This window comes from Tiliqua scincoides, chromosome 4, assembly GCF_035046505.1.
Source record: "Tiliqua scincoides isolate rTilSci1 chromosome 4, rTilSci1.hap2, whole genome shotgun sequence".
Taxonomy (NCBI): Eukaryota; Metazoa; Chordata; class Lepidosauria; order Squamata; family Scincidae; genus Tiliqua; species Tiliqua scincoides.
In genome coordinates, this window is record NC_089824.1 from 205795895 (window position 1) to 205811609 (window position 15715).

General features: G+C 44.7%; 2 protein-coding genes across 2 annotated transcripts in view; one reads left to right on the forward strand and one right to left on the reverse strand.

Annotated features, from left to right (window-relative positions):
* The window catches only part of LOC136648589 (uncharacterized), a 239003-nt gene extending 230559 nt beyond the window's left edge, over positions 1-8444 (reverse strand). The window contains exons 1-3 of the mRNA XM_066624707.1: positions 8391-8444; positions 8077-8256; positions 2836-2952 (exon numbers count right to left, since the gene is read on the reverse strand). Of these exons, the coding sequence (XP_066480804.1) occupies positions 2836-2952; positions 8077-8256; positions 8391-8444 (351 nt within the window). The remainder of the gene's footprint in view (positions 1-2835; positions 2953-8076; positions 8257-8390) is intronic.
* Positions 8337-15715, forward strand: part of PTPN1 (protein tyrosine phosphatase non-receptor type 1) — an 83632-nt gene continuing 76253 nt past the window's right edge. The window contains exon 1 of the mRNA XM_066626159.1: positions 8337-8505. Within this exon, the coding sequence (XP_066482256.1) occupies positions 8443-8505 (63 nt within the window). The 5' untranslated portion in view covers positions 8337-8442. The remainder of the gene's footprint in view (positions 8506-15715) is intronic.

The window sequence follows — 15715 nt, forward strand, 5'->3', positions numbered from 1 at the left end:
AAACACTGGCTCCCCCCCCCCCCCAGCTCCCCTTCTCATGTTGCCTTAGGAATTACTTCTACTTTGTTCAGAAAGCTGTCCCTGACCGTTATCTGTTCCTCTCTTGGTCCTTCCAGTGCCTTGTCCTCAATGAAATCCAGTTACCCCCACCCCATGACACTCCCATTACTCCTGCCTTCTTTTTTGGTGGCCTCTACTTCTCTCATACAGGTTGCCTGAAAAGACATGGTGAAGGGATTGGCCTTTTTCTTCTCTCCAAATGTTGCAGTTTCAGCAACTATCCACCATCCCTTCATACTGCTTCCCTACATTTTGAAGTTTATTCTGAGTGAATCTACATATCATGTTGATAATCCTATGGACTCAACTGTTTTCCATCTCTTCTCTGGTTTTGTCCCATGATCTCCACCAGTGCACTGAAGTTCCCACTCACTGTCATGGCCACTCCCTTATTATTTTGCTCAAGAACTGCTATCTCTGACCTCCCTACAACATGGAACAACCCCTCTCTGATCACAACTTTGTCTTCTTCTTAGACTCCTTTTTCTCTTCCTCATTCCCCACATTTAGTCTGTCACCAGATCATGCCACTTCTACCCAGTGGCGTCACTAGGGAGGTGTGGGCCACACGGCAGGGAATGACACAACTAGTGGTCAAAATTGCTAAAATAGCAGTTTGTAGGAATAATGCTATCATGTTCTAATCCAGGGATGCCAAAACCCCAGCCCTGGGGCCACTTGCGGCCCTTGAGACCTCTCAATGCGGCCCTCAGGGAGCCCCCAGTCTCCAATGAGCCTCTGGCCCTCTAGAGATTTGTTGGAGCCCATGCTGACCCAATGCAACTGCTCTCAGCATGAGGGTGACTGTTGGACCTCTTGCATGAGTTGTGGGATGAGGGCTTCCTCCACTGCTTGCTGTTTCACATCTGTGATGCAGTAGCGGCAGCAAAGGAAAGGCCAGCCTTGCTTTGTGCAAGGCCTTTTATAGGCCTTGAGTTATTGCAAGACCTTCATTCATTCATATAAGTTCATCTTTAATATATTCATTTATGTAAACTTATGTAAATTTATTCAAATTTTAAATGTAAATTAATTCTTCCCCCCCTGACACAGTGTCAGAGAGACGATGTGGTCCTCCTGCCAAAAACTTTGGACACCCCTGTTCTAATCTATTCCATTCAATGTGTAATTTACAGTAGAATGCAATAAAAAACACAGAGTGAAATATCTCAATTTGATCAAATGTTATGGCCAAAAAACCAGAAAACAAAAATGCAATTGCCTTATGTAACAAAAAAATACATTTCCTTAATTCAAAACAGACCAATGAGACTGATTGTTAGAAGAGCCGATAAAATGTTATAATGACACAGCATGGAACCAATAAGGTGTTAGTAAGGTTACACCCTTGGAGGGGGTGTGACACCACTAGTGACCAAAATCACTAAAATTATGGTTTTTAGGAATAATGCCATCATGTTATATTTCAATAGATGTGTAATTTTATGCAGAATACAAAGAAACAAGCCATACTTCATATGTGTTCTATCAAAAGGTATAGCCAAAAAACCACTGGGGGCAGGGTGATGGTAAATCACCACACTCACCACATGAGTTGTTGCCCTGGCCACTGCATGGGAGGAGGTCCATCATGGGGATGACACGCTGGTGTCCCACACTGGGTGACACAAACCCTACTGACGCCACTGCTTCTTCCTCTATCTACAACATCACAAAAACATTGCAACTTCTTCCCTTTTCCCTTAGTGAAAACTTTAGTTCTTGTCCTGATCATCTCTCGCCTCATCTTCTGCAACCTTCTATTCTCTGGTCTTCCACTGGCTCACCTCACCTTCATCTAGCATTCTGCTACCAAAATCATTAGCCTCTCTTATCAGTCTGGTCACAAAACATCCTCTCAAATCCTGGCATTGGTCTCCTGCCTACTCCTGAATGCAGCACAAGATCCTGGTCTTTACCTTTAAGGCACCCTTTACCTCTCTGTGCTCACATCCTGCTAGACTCCTGCTGTAACCATGGTTCATCACTTCTTTGTCTCCACCACCCTCAGTTCTCTCAAGGTCTCCTACTTTCAAACAACTCCAGTTTCTCTATTGGTGCCTCTTAGGTCTAAAACTTCTTTCCTAATCACCTATGAGATGTTACCCTGCACATGCCCGATCTTGGCTGATCTCAGAAGCTAAGCAGGGTCAGGCCTGGTAGTACTTGGATGGGAGACCGCCTGGGAATACAGGGTGCTGTAGGCTTATACTCCATAGTCTTTCGAGACTGAAGGTTGCCAACCATGTTGTCTTACTTCCTTCAAATCTCCCTTCAAAACCCACCTTTTCCATGAAGCCCTTTCCATTATCCTCCATCATTCCCTTCACCATTTCCCATTAGAGATTTTAATGCAACTAAGCCAAAATAGGTGTATATGAAATAATAGTATATTCTTCACCATCTACCCTGGCACCATCCCTATTGTTTTCTTTGTTGTCTCCATTTCAGCTATTTTAGGCTGCATCCCATACTCACTTACCTGGGAATACGCCCCACTGAACACAATGGGACTTCTGATTAGACATGCATAGGATTGGGCTGTTAAGATTCCTTTGGATAGGGACCTGTGTTATGTTGTGTTATAAAGCACCATGCACACTGATAGTGCTATAGTATATACATAATAAAAATTTTAAAAAACCAAGACGTGGATCCAAAAGGTAGCAATATACAGCAAGCAACACACTGTACAGCGCCCGAGATAGCACTCATTCTATCTCCATTCAATTATTCTGTTGATCATTTAAGATCTGCTTATGTCCCCAGCAGTACCTGTCCTGGACCTATCCACTTCAGGTTATCCTTTGTGCTCCAGTCTCCTCTCTGATCCCCTTCCCAGTTGTTCAAGTGAGCAGAAAGTGGATCCAGGTAACAGCAGCCCTCTTCTTCCTGGAAAAAGGGATTAGTAACCCTGCTACAACTGCCTCAGAGCCAACATCCCCCCCCCCCAGTTGCTTACAAAAGTAGCCAAGTGAACTGAGAGATGAAGATGTGCCACCCCATTTCCCTTCTTCAGAGACCCAGCCCAGCCTCTCCTCTTTTAGATAATTTCAAATAGTACCCAAGGAAGCAAGGTGGATGTGCCCAGGGCATCCAAACAAGAATGGAGGGAATCCAAACTGATCCAGTGGGGCTGTTCTTATGTTCTTAAGAGAAGGGGAAGAGGTGGGTGGCTTATTTCAGCTCCCTTCTTAGCCACCCTGGGGGTGGGAGGACTCATGTGCAAGATTTAAAAAAAATTAGGGGGTGAGGGGAGGAAGAGAGCATTCTGGTGCCAGTTCAAGCAGCACATGAGCATCAACCAGGCTTGCTAATAGTAGCCACTGACAGATCTCTCCTCCATGAATTTGCCCATTCTCTTAACTCTCTCCAAACTATGTGTAATTCTGTAAGTCTGAGGCTGCAATTCTATACACACTTTCCTGGGAGTAAGCCCCACTGAATACAATATAAGTTACTTCTGAATAGACATAGTTAGGATGGCGCTGTCAATAGTTAGCCCACTTTTTGCCTTTTCTCCAAGCTAAAAAGCCCCAAACATTGTAGCCTTTTCTTTGCATGGAAGGTGCTCCTGTTCTATAAACATTTTGATTGTCCTCTTTAGCACCTATTCCAGCTTTACAATATCCTTCTTGAAGTGTGGCAACCAGAACTATACACACTAGTCCAAATGTGTTTGTATCATGCATACTGTATCTAGTTTCCTTCCTGTCTTTCAGTATGAGAAAAGAGGGAAATCTAAGAAGAAATAGTGACAACGTGTGAAATCCCATATGACCAAAGGGATATTTTAGGGATATTTTAAAATTCATGTGAAGTTGATTACTTAATTTCATTTATGAACTGGATCAGAAATATATGTTGCCTCCCACTGGAAAATACTGACACCACTGTTGGTAATGAACTGCTATAAATGGGTATGAAGCATATCTTTATTAATTAGGCTAACAAAGCAGAGTGAGACAACAGAGCAGTTCAGTTAAATTTGTGCAAAAACCGATTTTATTTGTAATGTATTTGAATACTAAAAATCCGAGATAACATACAGCCCTCTACATTATTTTTCACTTTTACACACAACACTGTCCTTTTTGCAGACATGTATTACTGTCACTTGTTAAGAAAAAAAAAATACATATTAGAGAGGTCCTACTGTCTGAGAACTTCCTTAGGAGGCCAGGAAGTTAGGTCTTCCTTAGGGGCCAGGAAGACCATTCAAGTTTTACATTTCCCTTCTGCCAGTGGCCATCCAGATGCCTCCAGGAAGGCATGGGCAATACCAATAGCCAGATGCTTCCATAAGCAGTGCATGGGCAATCTGCCATCCTGTATTGTTGCCTCCCAGCATCTGATATTCACAGCACAATGCTATCTCTATCCTGCACTGGTACAGCAGTAGCTGCACGGTCAAAGGTGTTGCGAAAGTGCCATAAAGTATCTTGGGGACACTGTGTAAGTAGGCAGCACAGGCAGGGAGGCCTGTGCCACCTCTGACACTATAGCCACAGGCCCAGTCTCCAACAGAGGTAAGTATAGTACTTCTGTGGCACAGCGGTGTGGGAAGGGTAGTGGTGGCATTTCAGTGAGGGTGGACAGTCTAGGAGGGGCAGGATCAGCAGAGCAGGCCTCCTCTACATCCTAACTCCCCTCCCAGGCCAGACAGCATTACACTGCTTGGACTTCTGCCAGCTAAACAGCTGGTGAAGAACCAAGTAGCCCCATAGGGTAAGGGGAAAAATATCCCCTTACACGAGACCTCTAGCAGCCTCCCAAGTAGCACTGGATACAGTCATGTCACCCCACTACACCAGTACTAGCTAGGATTGGGCTCTGAGGGACCAATCCTATCCAAATTTCTAACATCAGTGTTGCTGCAATGCAGCTCCAAGGTAAGGGAACAGATGTTCCCATACCTTGAGGAGGTATCTGTGACTGCCTCCCCAACACAGGATGCATTTGCATGCCCTACTGGCACAACTGCACCGGCACTGAAAAATTGGGTAGGATTGGGCCCTCGGTGACATACTGTCCTCTATACTTCAGGATACTCTACACCAGGGGTGCCCAAACTCCAGCCTGGGGGCCACTTGCGGCCCTCAGGGACTCCCAATCCGGCTCGCAGGGAGTCACCAGTCTCCAATGAGCCTCTGGCCCTCCAGAGATTTGCTGGAGCCCATGCTGGCCCAATGCAACTGCTCTCAGTGTGAGGGTGGCTGTTCGACCTCTCATGTGAGCTGTGCGACAAAGGCTGCTTGCTGTTTGACATCTGTGATGCAGTAGCAGCAGCGAAGGAAACACCTGCTTTGTTTTGTGCAAGGTCTTTTATAGGCCTTGAGCTATTGCAAGAACTTCATTCATTCATATAAGTTCCATCTCTAATATATTCATTTACATAAATTTATTCAAATTTTATTCCCAGTCCCCACTGCAGTGTCAGAGAGATGATGTGGCCCTCCTGCCAAAAAGTTTGGACAGCCCTGCTCTACACTGAAGTATTTTGCTTTTGAAAATGTAGATTGAGGGCCCAATCCTATCCAATTTTCCAGGGCTGGTGCAGCCATGTCAGTGAGGTGTGCACTGCATCTTGCAGTTGGGGGGCAGTCACAGAGGACTCCTCAAGTTATGGGGACATTTATTCCCTTACATCGGGGCTGCATTGTAGCTGCACCGGTACAGGAAAGTTGGATAGGATTGGACGAACAGCCATCATAGATAGCCAAGGTTTCCCCACTAAATATGCTGTTTTTAAAAAGTAAAATCCTTAGTGGCCTTTCCACTTAGGTACTTGCCCCAATCCTATCAATTGAAACCAACAAACGAGATCCAACTCCACAGTAGTCTTGCCCCCAGGAGACTCATAATCTAATTTTACACATGTGCCCTTACACATGTGTTAAAATTACACATGTAATTTTACACATAATTTTATGTATGTGCCCTTTCAATCTGTTCTGTAAAATGAAATGATTTTACAAAACTGAATTATGATGCTTTAAATGCAGGTATTGAAGAGGGAGGGGTGCAGCCAGTTCCAGACCTACCACTGTTCAATGGGGCAAATGCCCCAGGCACAAACCTCTAGGACCTGTAGAAGCCTTTCTGAGGCTCCGCGCGCATCGGAAACTGTGCTTCCAGTTTTCTGGAAGCACAGTTTATAGCATTGGGGAACCTCAGAGAGGCTTCCCTGACGCAGCTCTGAGTCACACAAGACTCTGTGAGCCCCCAGTGAGTCATTTAATACAGCCCTCATTTAATACAGAGGGCTGAATAGCACTCATAATGCCTGCTCAGGGCCAGAAGTGATGTCATTAAGCAGGAAGTGATGTCATTAAGCAGGTCATTAATACTTTTTTCTCATTAAGGAACCCTTAGCTGCAAATGACAGAAAAAAACACAAATCTTGATTGTGTTTTCCAGATATGGGACTGCCCAATTATCATGTGTGCTATCCTTTTAGCAGTGACACCTCAGCACAGCTTAGCAGCTGACAGTGGTTCTGGAAGAGCCTGAGGGTCAGATAAAGAGCTTCTGAGGGCCACAAGCGGCCCACGGGCCTTATGTTTAACACCCCTGCTCTAGCCCATCACACTCTTCTCCCCCATACTGCACCTTCTACTTGTCTCCCTTTCTCCAGTCCAGACAGTAGGAGAAGCAGAGGCTGGCACATCACCAAGTAAGGAGGAGCAGTGTCTGGCACACCATTCAGGCCCAGTAGCGTAGTTAGAGGGGGCGCAAGTTTTGCAGGATGCCTCACCAGGGTGTGCAACGGCCCCTCCCCCTCCCTGCCATTCTGGGTGCTAGAGCAAAACTGAGCCATACAAGAGCCTGAAATGGCTCGGAAGGTTCACTTGCACGCTGAAAGTGAGGCACCCTGCAAAACTTAGTGCTGTGCACCCCCTCTAGCTATGCAACTGCTCAGGCCCTGAACCAGCCAGATGCCAGAGGCAAGGGAGGGCCCCAGGATGCAGGTCTGTTGTTGTCCTGTGCGCTCCCTGAGGCATTTGGTGGGCCACTGTGAGATACAGGAAGGTGGACTAGATATGGCCTGATCCAGCAGGGCTGTTTTTCTGCTCTTAACCCCTTCCAGTCTGTTCCTACAATTACTCACAAGTAAGCATCACAGAAGTTTTAGAGACTGCTTACGAAGTAAAACAGAAATAAGAAAAAAGTCTCTTGTGGCACCCTAAAAGTCAAACAGTACAATCTGTTCGCATCAACTCAGAAGCAAGTTCCATTGTGTTCAGTGGAGCTACTCCCTTGAAAGTGTGGATAGGATTGGAGCCTTAACTTGGCTTTCCCTGTTACAGACTGCCCAGCCACAGTCCCTCCTGAGAAGAAAAGTCAACCACCCTTGCCCCCAGGTCTACAAAGAGGGGGCCACAGCTGCCTACTAATGGAGGCATCGAAGCTTCACACATGCTCATGCGCCCTTGAGTTTAATGTTTCAAAGTTGCAATCCTATCTACACTTTCCTGGGAGTAAGACCCATTAACTATAATGGAACTTACTTCTGAGTAGACAGGCCTAGGATTGGGCTCTAAGGCTGTAATCCTATGCACACATTCCTGAGAGTAAGCTCCACTGAAGTCAGTAGAATTTACTTCTGAGTAGACAGATATAGGATTGGGCTCCAAGGTCACAATGATACACACATTTTCCTCAGAGTAAGCAACATTGACTATAACGGGACTTACTTCTGAGTAGACTGGGCTCTGAGCATCATGCATCCTATGCACGTGTACTCAGAAGTAAATACCATTATAGTCAATGGAGCACACTCCCATAAAAGTGTGCATAGGGTTGTAGCCTCAGGCTGCAGTTCCAGCCACACTTACCTAGGAGTAAGCCCCATTGACTATCATGGGACTTACTTCTGAGTGGACAGGAATGGGCTGTGAGGCTGCCATCCTAGGCACACTTTCCTGGGAGTAAGCCCCTGAGTACAATGGGACTTGCTCTTGAGTAGACATAGCTGGGACTGGGCTGTGAGACTGCACTCCTACCCACTCTTACCTGGGAGTAAGCCCCATTGGCAAGCATGGGACTTACTTCTGAGTAGACAGGCACAGGCTGGCCCCCAGCCCGTCTCCTGGAGGGGAGCGGCGCTGCTGGGGCGCTGCCGGCCTCCGCTCCCTCCCTCAGAGGCGGGCTTCCCTGGCGGAAGGCCGGTGGGCGGGCGGTAGCGTAGTTCCCCTGAGCGGCGGGCGGAAGGGGGAGGTGCTGCCCATGCAGAGCAGGCGGCGGCGGCGGCGGCGGCGGCAGCAGGAGTCGTGGTGGCGGCGGCGACGCTCCGGGGAGCAGCCTGAGCAGCGGCCGGCAGCGGTGACGGTGGCGGGCGAAGGGGCGGGCGAGAGCGGCCGGGCCGGGGCTCCCCGCGCCATGGAGGTGGAGAAGGAGTTCCGCCGGCTCGACCAGGCCGACAGCTGGGCCTCCATCTACCAGGTGAGGGCAGCCCGGCTCAGCCACGGGCCTGGCGGCCGCGGGGACAGAAAAGCCGGCCGGCCAGCCCACCCCGTCCCTCTCCCTCAGCGCGCCCCATTGTCCGCGCTCCCCCGGCCTCCTCGGACAAAGCGTCGCGCTCCCCCGGGCGCCCTTCTCGGGTAGGGGGCATGGCTGGAGGGGGGTCTGAGGAGAAGACCCCCGCCCCGCACACTCCCCTGACACTCCCCACCCCGTCTGCAGGGCTGCTTGAGCCCAAGCTGGTCTACTCAGAAGTAAGTCCCGTTATACTCAACGGGGCTTACTCCAAGGTAAGTGTGCATGGGATGGCAGCCTGACAGCCCAATCCTAGGCAGCTCTACTCAGAAGTAAATCCCATTATAGTCAGTGGGACTTACTCCCAGGTAAATATGGATAGGCTTGCAGCCTCAGAGCCTTATCCTCTGCATGTCTACTCAAAAGCAAGTCCCATTCTTGTTAATGGGGCTTACTCATAGGTAACTGTGCATAGGATTGCAGCCTGAGAGCCCAATCCTATGTATGCCTACTCAGTAGTAAGTCCCATTATAGTCAATGAGGCTTACTTCTAGATAAGTGCCTAGGATTGCAGCCTCAGAGCCCCACTGTATGCGGCGGGAATGGGAATAAGTCCCATTATAGTCAATGGGGCTTATTCCTAGTTATAGGTATAGGATGGCAGCCTCAGAGCCCCAGCCTATGCATGCCTACTCAGTAGTAAGTCCCATTATAGTCAGTAGGGCTTACCCCTAGGTAAGTGTGGGTAGGATAGCAGCCTTAAGCCAGCATGGGTGATGCTGAATTGCATTGTGAGACTCTTTAGGGTTTATTCATAATTAAAAATGGGGGGGGGGGGAGGCAGATCTATTATGTCCATTGGATATAATACTTTACCCTTGTCTGCTTCCCCTTGAGCAAAATTCTGCCTTGGTTCTCCAGAGATTACCTCCCCCGACCGACCCCTTGTTTCTAGGGGCATCTGATTCTTCCATGGCCCCTCCATGTGCACCATGCTTGGGGGGGTAATTCCTTCTCTGTTGGTGATTCTCTAATTAACAGCTTTCTGGACAGTGCCCTGGAGCAGGTATATAATGATCGATATAGTCACTACCCAGTAAAGCAGCAATAATTCTAACAATCCTTTTCTTCCTGTGAGGAGGAGTGTCACATTGGGTCAGTCTTTGTGTTGCTGCATTCAGGGGTTTGGGAATAAATATTAATTTTTGCATCTGACATTTCCTCACACCCCAAAAGGCATAGATATGTTTGGATTGCCAGAGGATAAGAGGGTGATAGCAGTAATACTTATATAGTATGTTCTTGAGTATACTAAGCATTTCACTTACCTTTATATTGTCCTTACAACAACTCTGTAAGGTAACTAGTATTATCCCCATATTGCAGCTGGGGAGCTGAGGCAAAGAGGCTTGCCTACGGCCACCCAATGAGAATTCATGGCACAGATGAGCTTTAAATTGGGGAAGTCCCCATTCATCACTCTGGCCACAGTCCTGTACACACTCACATGGGAGTAAGCCCCGGTAGAATGCCAGAGGGCATACTTCTGAGTAGACATGCTGAGAATTAGGCTGTCAGTCTATTAGCCACTGTGCTACACTAAATATTTTCAAACATACTGTTGGACAAACATCTGGTATCTATATTATTTTAGAGAATATTTATTCATTGCCTTTCATAGCTATTTCTGAACCATTTGTTTAATGGATTGTGGACCTTTAGCCTACCCTGAATACAAACTGTAATATTTTGAATTATTTAATTTTTTTTATTTGTGTATAGTCTTTAAATTTGTGAGGGTTTTTAATAGGAGTTTTGTCAAGTTTCTTCATTCTGAAATTTTTTTCCAAAAATATAACTTTCCCAAAGCTGTTTATCACGTAGTATTAGTTTAAATTTGGAAACATGCAGTTTTGGTTGTATTTTTAACAAATTTCTTGGACAGTGCCTCTCAGTAAGCTATGTGTGGTAGAAGGTATTGATGGATTTTTATGGTATTTTTAGTCTTCAGGAACAGTTCAGTTCACACCTGCATGGTATACTTAGATAGTAGGAATGGCTATAACATCCTTTAAAAATGTTTCATTGTCTCTTCTACCAGCATTCTGCTACCTCAGGGTTTTTGGTGAACAGATAGAATTGTGAGGGTGGGGGTGATACTCTTCCCCAATCCTCTAATGTGTCTCTCCTTTGGCTTAGCATTTCATAAGATCTGTTTTAATGGATATTGATAGTATTTTAGTTCATGTGCTGCCAGGCTAAATCAATATGTGAGATTGGGCTTTGCTATTACTCACTCTGTAGGGGAGGTGAATGAATTTATTTCTTATCATTGGGATTTTGAAGGGTGGAAAGGTTGCAAAATCAATTTCTTTCCCCTTATTTATGATATACCTTATTTATGATATATTTTATGAAGGATTCAGAAAAATCTTCTGGAGATAGTTAAATAGGGAAGTGTTTTACTTTATTAAAATTAGAAATTAAGAGTGCCATAGTCTGTATAGAACTGCAGTCTTAAACTCATTGGTTTCAATGAGCTTTGAAGAGGAGGGCTTTGTGGGGATATCTCTTCCACCTGCCCCTTAGTCACATTCTTTGGTGTTTATGCACAGTTGAAATCAGAGTAACAGGTTTTATTTTATGTTTTGCTTTCTTGCAAATATGTCCTTGAAACACTAGATATTATGTAGGCATAGTGCTTAGATTCTAGACAGTGACTTTTCATAATGTATTAGACCAGCGGAACCATGTTACTTAGTAGCCTTCAGATGGTTAATTATTTTGGCAAAAGTAAGGAAATTAGGTCAAGGTGGTTACTCCACTCTTAATAGACTTATTTCATGTGCTTGGCAGAATATAACTGCTTAATATGCTAATGTTCACAGCACTTGGGAGCCCTTTCGTTGTTAAAGGCACAGTAGATGCGAAAACACTGCAGAATTTAATAGTCTTGTTTTTAAAAGTGCGTATTCCACAATTGCAGCTTTAAATTCAACTCGGGTCATTGATAAACACAGGTGTCTTTTGACATTGGAGAAATATGTCTGGATATTTTCTCTGTAGTACGCATATCACTGAAGAACATTTGAAATGTTACAAGTTACAGACTTGGTCCAGCCGCCCAGGATTAAATGGTCCATGGAAGTGCACTGCTCTGTGTCACAATGTAACTTTAATTCTTTGTCTTGGCTAGAATTATCCAGTACTTACCAGTTTGAAATAACTTATATTCTACACATGCTTCACAGGGAATGTATACTGTAGATTCACCCCTGCCCTTTATTGGACAAGTTGCACTTATTGTATGTTCTGGTAGATGGTTACTGTTCTCAGGACAGCCCCTCCAAGTTACCCAGCTTAAGCCATTCTCCTTCAAATTGTTCCTCAAACACTGATTATTTGTAAAGCCTTTCTTCGGTTACCTTAACCTTACCTTTTCTGCATGCTTTGCTATTGCCTTTTTAGCCTTATCCTCTTCCTTTATCTTTATCTTGCCTGTGTTATAGTGTTTCCAGATGGAATTTTCGAACTGTCCTGTGCTGTCTTAATGTGTTGGACATCATGATGTACCCAGGACCTGTGCCAATCGCCATGTTCATTCGTGCTGGGAACATTAGGTTCAGCAGGGTCAGCATGGCTTGCAGTCAAAAGCAAAACCCCATTTTAGTTATTACCTCATAGAAACATAGAGTTCAGAGGAACTCACAAGGTCATCTAGTCCAACACTTGCCTGTAACACAAAATCCTCCTAGAAATCCTCTTTCTCCATACTTACGGTTTATAATGAAAGTGATATGTAAACTCTGTTGCAGCTGTTGTGGTGTGTTACTGATGTGTTATGTACAACACTTAGCATGCCGTATATACATTACAGTGGCGCCTCGCATAACGAAATTAATCCGTTCTGCGAATCCTTTCGTTATGTGAAATTTTCGTTGCGCGAATCACGTTTTCCCATAGGAATGCATTGAAATCTAATTAATGCGTTCCTATGGGCAAAAAAGGTCAAAACGAAGTCAAATTTGGTTTACAAAGTGTTTATTACGTGCTCTTTAAAGGCATACATACTGTACAGAGGATTTCTAAAATTTGAAGCATACACAAAATTTTTAATTTTTAAAAAATTTGTTATGCGAAGCACGGACCTAAAATGTTTTCGTTATGCGAAGCACAGACCTAAAAAATTTTTCTTTATGCGAAGCATGGCCAGAAATTTCCGTTATGCGAGTTACCAAACTCAATCGAAAAACTCTTTCATTATGCGAGTTTTCCCCTGCTCGGGGCATTCGTTATGCGAGGCACCACTGTATTTTGCAATAGGTTCATTTCTGGCATAATTTGTGTGAGAACCAAAACTTTGCCGCATTCCGTACTATCATAAAATAGGACTAAAGTAATATGCTTTCATTCAACTGCACCTTGCCTTTATATTTTGTTTTAACTTGTCATTGCACTTGATTGCAATTCTGTCACTAACTTTCAACACTTAGGAATAATAAAGTTTGTTGTTCCCCCAGTCTGGACTGGAGTGTCCAGGGAAGGTCTTGTTGCTTCATAGTACTTTAAATGGAGCTTTGCAATTGTTCCTGCTGGGAAGATTGGGGTTATCTAATTGAGCCACTAGTAGTTGGGTGCATGTACACCTTCCCTTTCATGCTCACCTTTCTTACTTTACATTAAAAGTAGATTTACAAGTAAGTTCAGAAGAGTGCCTGCACAAATGTTTGCATCTTCCCTTCTATACTTGTATTAGTCATTTCTGGTGCCAGAAAAGGACCCTTCACAACGGCTTCTCTGCCTGTAGATTATTTGGCATAGGCTACTAGGCAAGTGTCTATTTGGACTAAAGGAAAGTTTGTAATTTTGCTGTATTCTAATATGCTCACTTCCTTTAGAGAAGCTGGTATAGTCTGTGACATCCCATTCCTGTGTACAGGAATATGTTCTAGTACAGGGGTGCCCAAACCCTGGCCCTGGGGCCACTTGCGGCCCCCGAGGCCTCTCAATGCAGCCCTCAGGGAGCCCCCATTCTCCAATGAGCCTCTGGCCCTCCGGAAATTTGTTGGAGCCCACACTGGCCCGACGCAACTGCTCTCAGTGTGAGGACGACTGTTCGACCTCTCGTGTGAGCTGTGGGATGAAGGCTGCCTCCACTGCTTGTTATTTCATGTCTGTGATGCATTAGCAGCAGCAAAGGAAAGGCCAGCCTTGCTTTGAGCAAGGCCTTTTATAGGCTCTGAGCTATTTTAAGACCTTCATTCATTCATATAAGTTCATCTTTAATATATTCATTTATGTAAACTTATGTAATTTATTCAAATTAAATGTAAATTAATTCTTTTTCCCCCCGGGCCCCCCCGACACAGTGTCAGAGAGACGACGTGGCCCTCCTGCCAAAAACTTTGGACACCCCTGTTCTAGTAGATGTGGCATCAACATTTCATGGCAGCATCATATAAATTAGTGCAGTTATATTCCAGCTTTTTAGTGCATGTGTTCTGCAATGTTGAACATGAATAGCTTTTGAACCTTATCCTTTTCCATTTCTGATGGAGATGAGCTATACTGGACTGATAGCAACAGAAATCCTACAAAACAATGAAAATTGAGCATTTTGAGAAGCAATTTTAAGAACAAATTTTTTTTTTTTTTCTGAGAAGAATAACATTCATTCTGTGTTCATGTTACACAGTGTGACAGGAATGACTATGACATTGAGTTCTCAGTGGAAGTACTTTGGCATTTGGGTGCCAGATGGTTTGCCACAAATTCTCCAGGGCATAAGAGTTTGGGAAGAATGCCCAGGACAAAGGCAAAAAAATCCGATCTGTTTTGCAGCTTGTACCAATGTCTCAGAAAATAGTTCAGTAGCTTATTACTTTTCTTGAGGCAGCTATGGTCTGAATCTCAGAAACAGTAGATAAAATCATAAACCTGTCTCTTGACTGCACCACTGCAGACTGTGGGCAGAAGCTCACATGATGAAACTTTTCCTCATTCGGCAAAAAAAATTTTATGCATAGGAAACTGGAATGTTCAGGAGAAGTCAAAGCAAAACTCCAATCCCTGTTGCCTAGCTTTCTGCATACAGGGGTCTCCTTTTTTCTGGTATGGAGGAAAGTTCCATCATGTAAGGCCTGATCTATACTTGCAGCAGTGAAATGGTAGAATTCAGAGGTGCTAGAACACACTGTACTGCTTCAGACTACAGATGATGGATCACATTTTTTTTTTCTACATGCCCTTATGGGGGAAAAGTCCCTGCAGACAGAAAACTAGTAAAGCAAGAAGAGGACAGAACTAGAATCTTTCCCTGTACAGGTCCAGCCTATTTATACATGGATTTTTGTACACGGATTTGTCTCAACATGAATGGCCCCTGCAAATGAGAAGGAATGTGCTGATCCCTGGAGAAGGGGAAAATGCACCCCTTTAAAATCAGTTTAAAAAAACTGAACAGCCCTTTAACAATAGCCTCCTTAGTGGGGGGGGGGGGGAAGCTGGCTGACAATCCATCAATCCTTCTATCTCCAGCAGCCTCTCTTCCCCCTGAGCACATGAAAGAAAGGTGATCCCTTTGCATTGGTGAAGGGAGGGGCTGAGTGTAAGCTCTCACCTCTTTGTAAGCTCTTGGAGGAGGATGGATTGATGGATTGTCTTGTTAATGACTCTTATCTTACATCACAAAGGTCAGCAAGGCTGTTTTTAAATCAATGGAGCAAAGAAACTTTGATTTTTAAATTGATTTGCTATAGTGTGTTTTTTTGCCATGAGTGCTTGAGCGCTTGGAACAGAACCCATGCAAATAATTAGTCTCAACCTGTAATGAGAATTTTTTTCGTTGCTCCCATGGGGGAGTATTTGAAAGTTTATCTCCCCACTTGCAGTCAGACTGTACTGTACCACTTCAGTCACCTCCATTCTCCTGTATATATAGATGAGACTTGAATCTCATCTGAAGTAGCACTGTCTCATCTGAAGTAGCGCTGAAGTAGCTTACCATTTCATCTCTGTTTGTGGAAACTAGACCTAGGATATCCATAAGTTTGACAGGTCATGCTAAAGTGGATCCCTTGGTCACAAACACTTACATCAATGAACAACATTAACAGTAAAGACAGACAGGAGTTTAAATGAGAATACTAGCACGTGATCCTCTTGTGAACAAATGGTG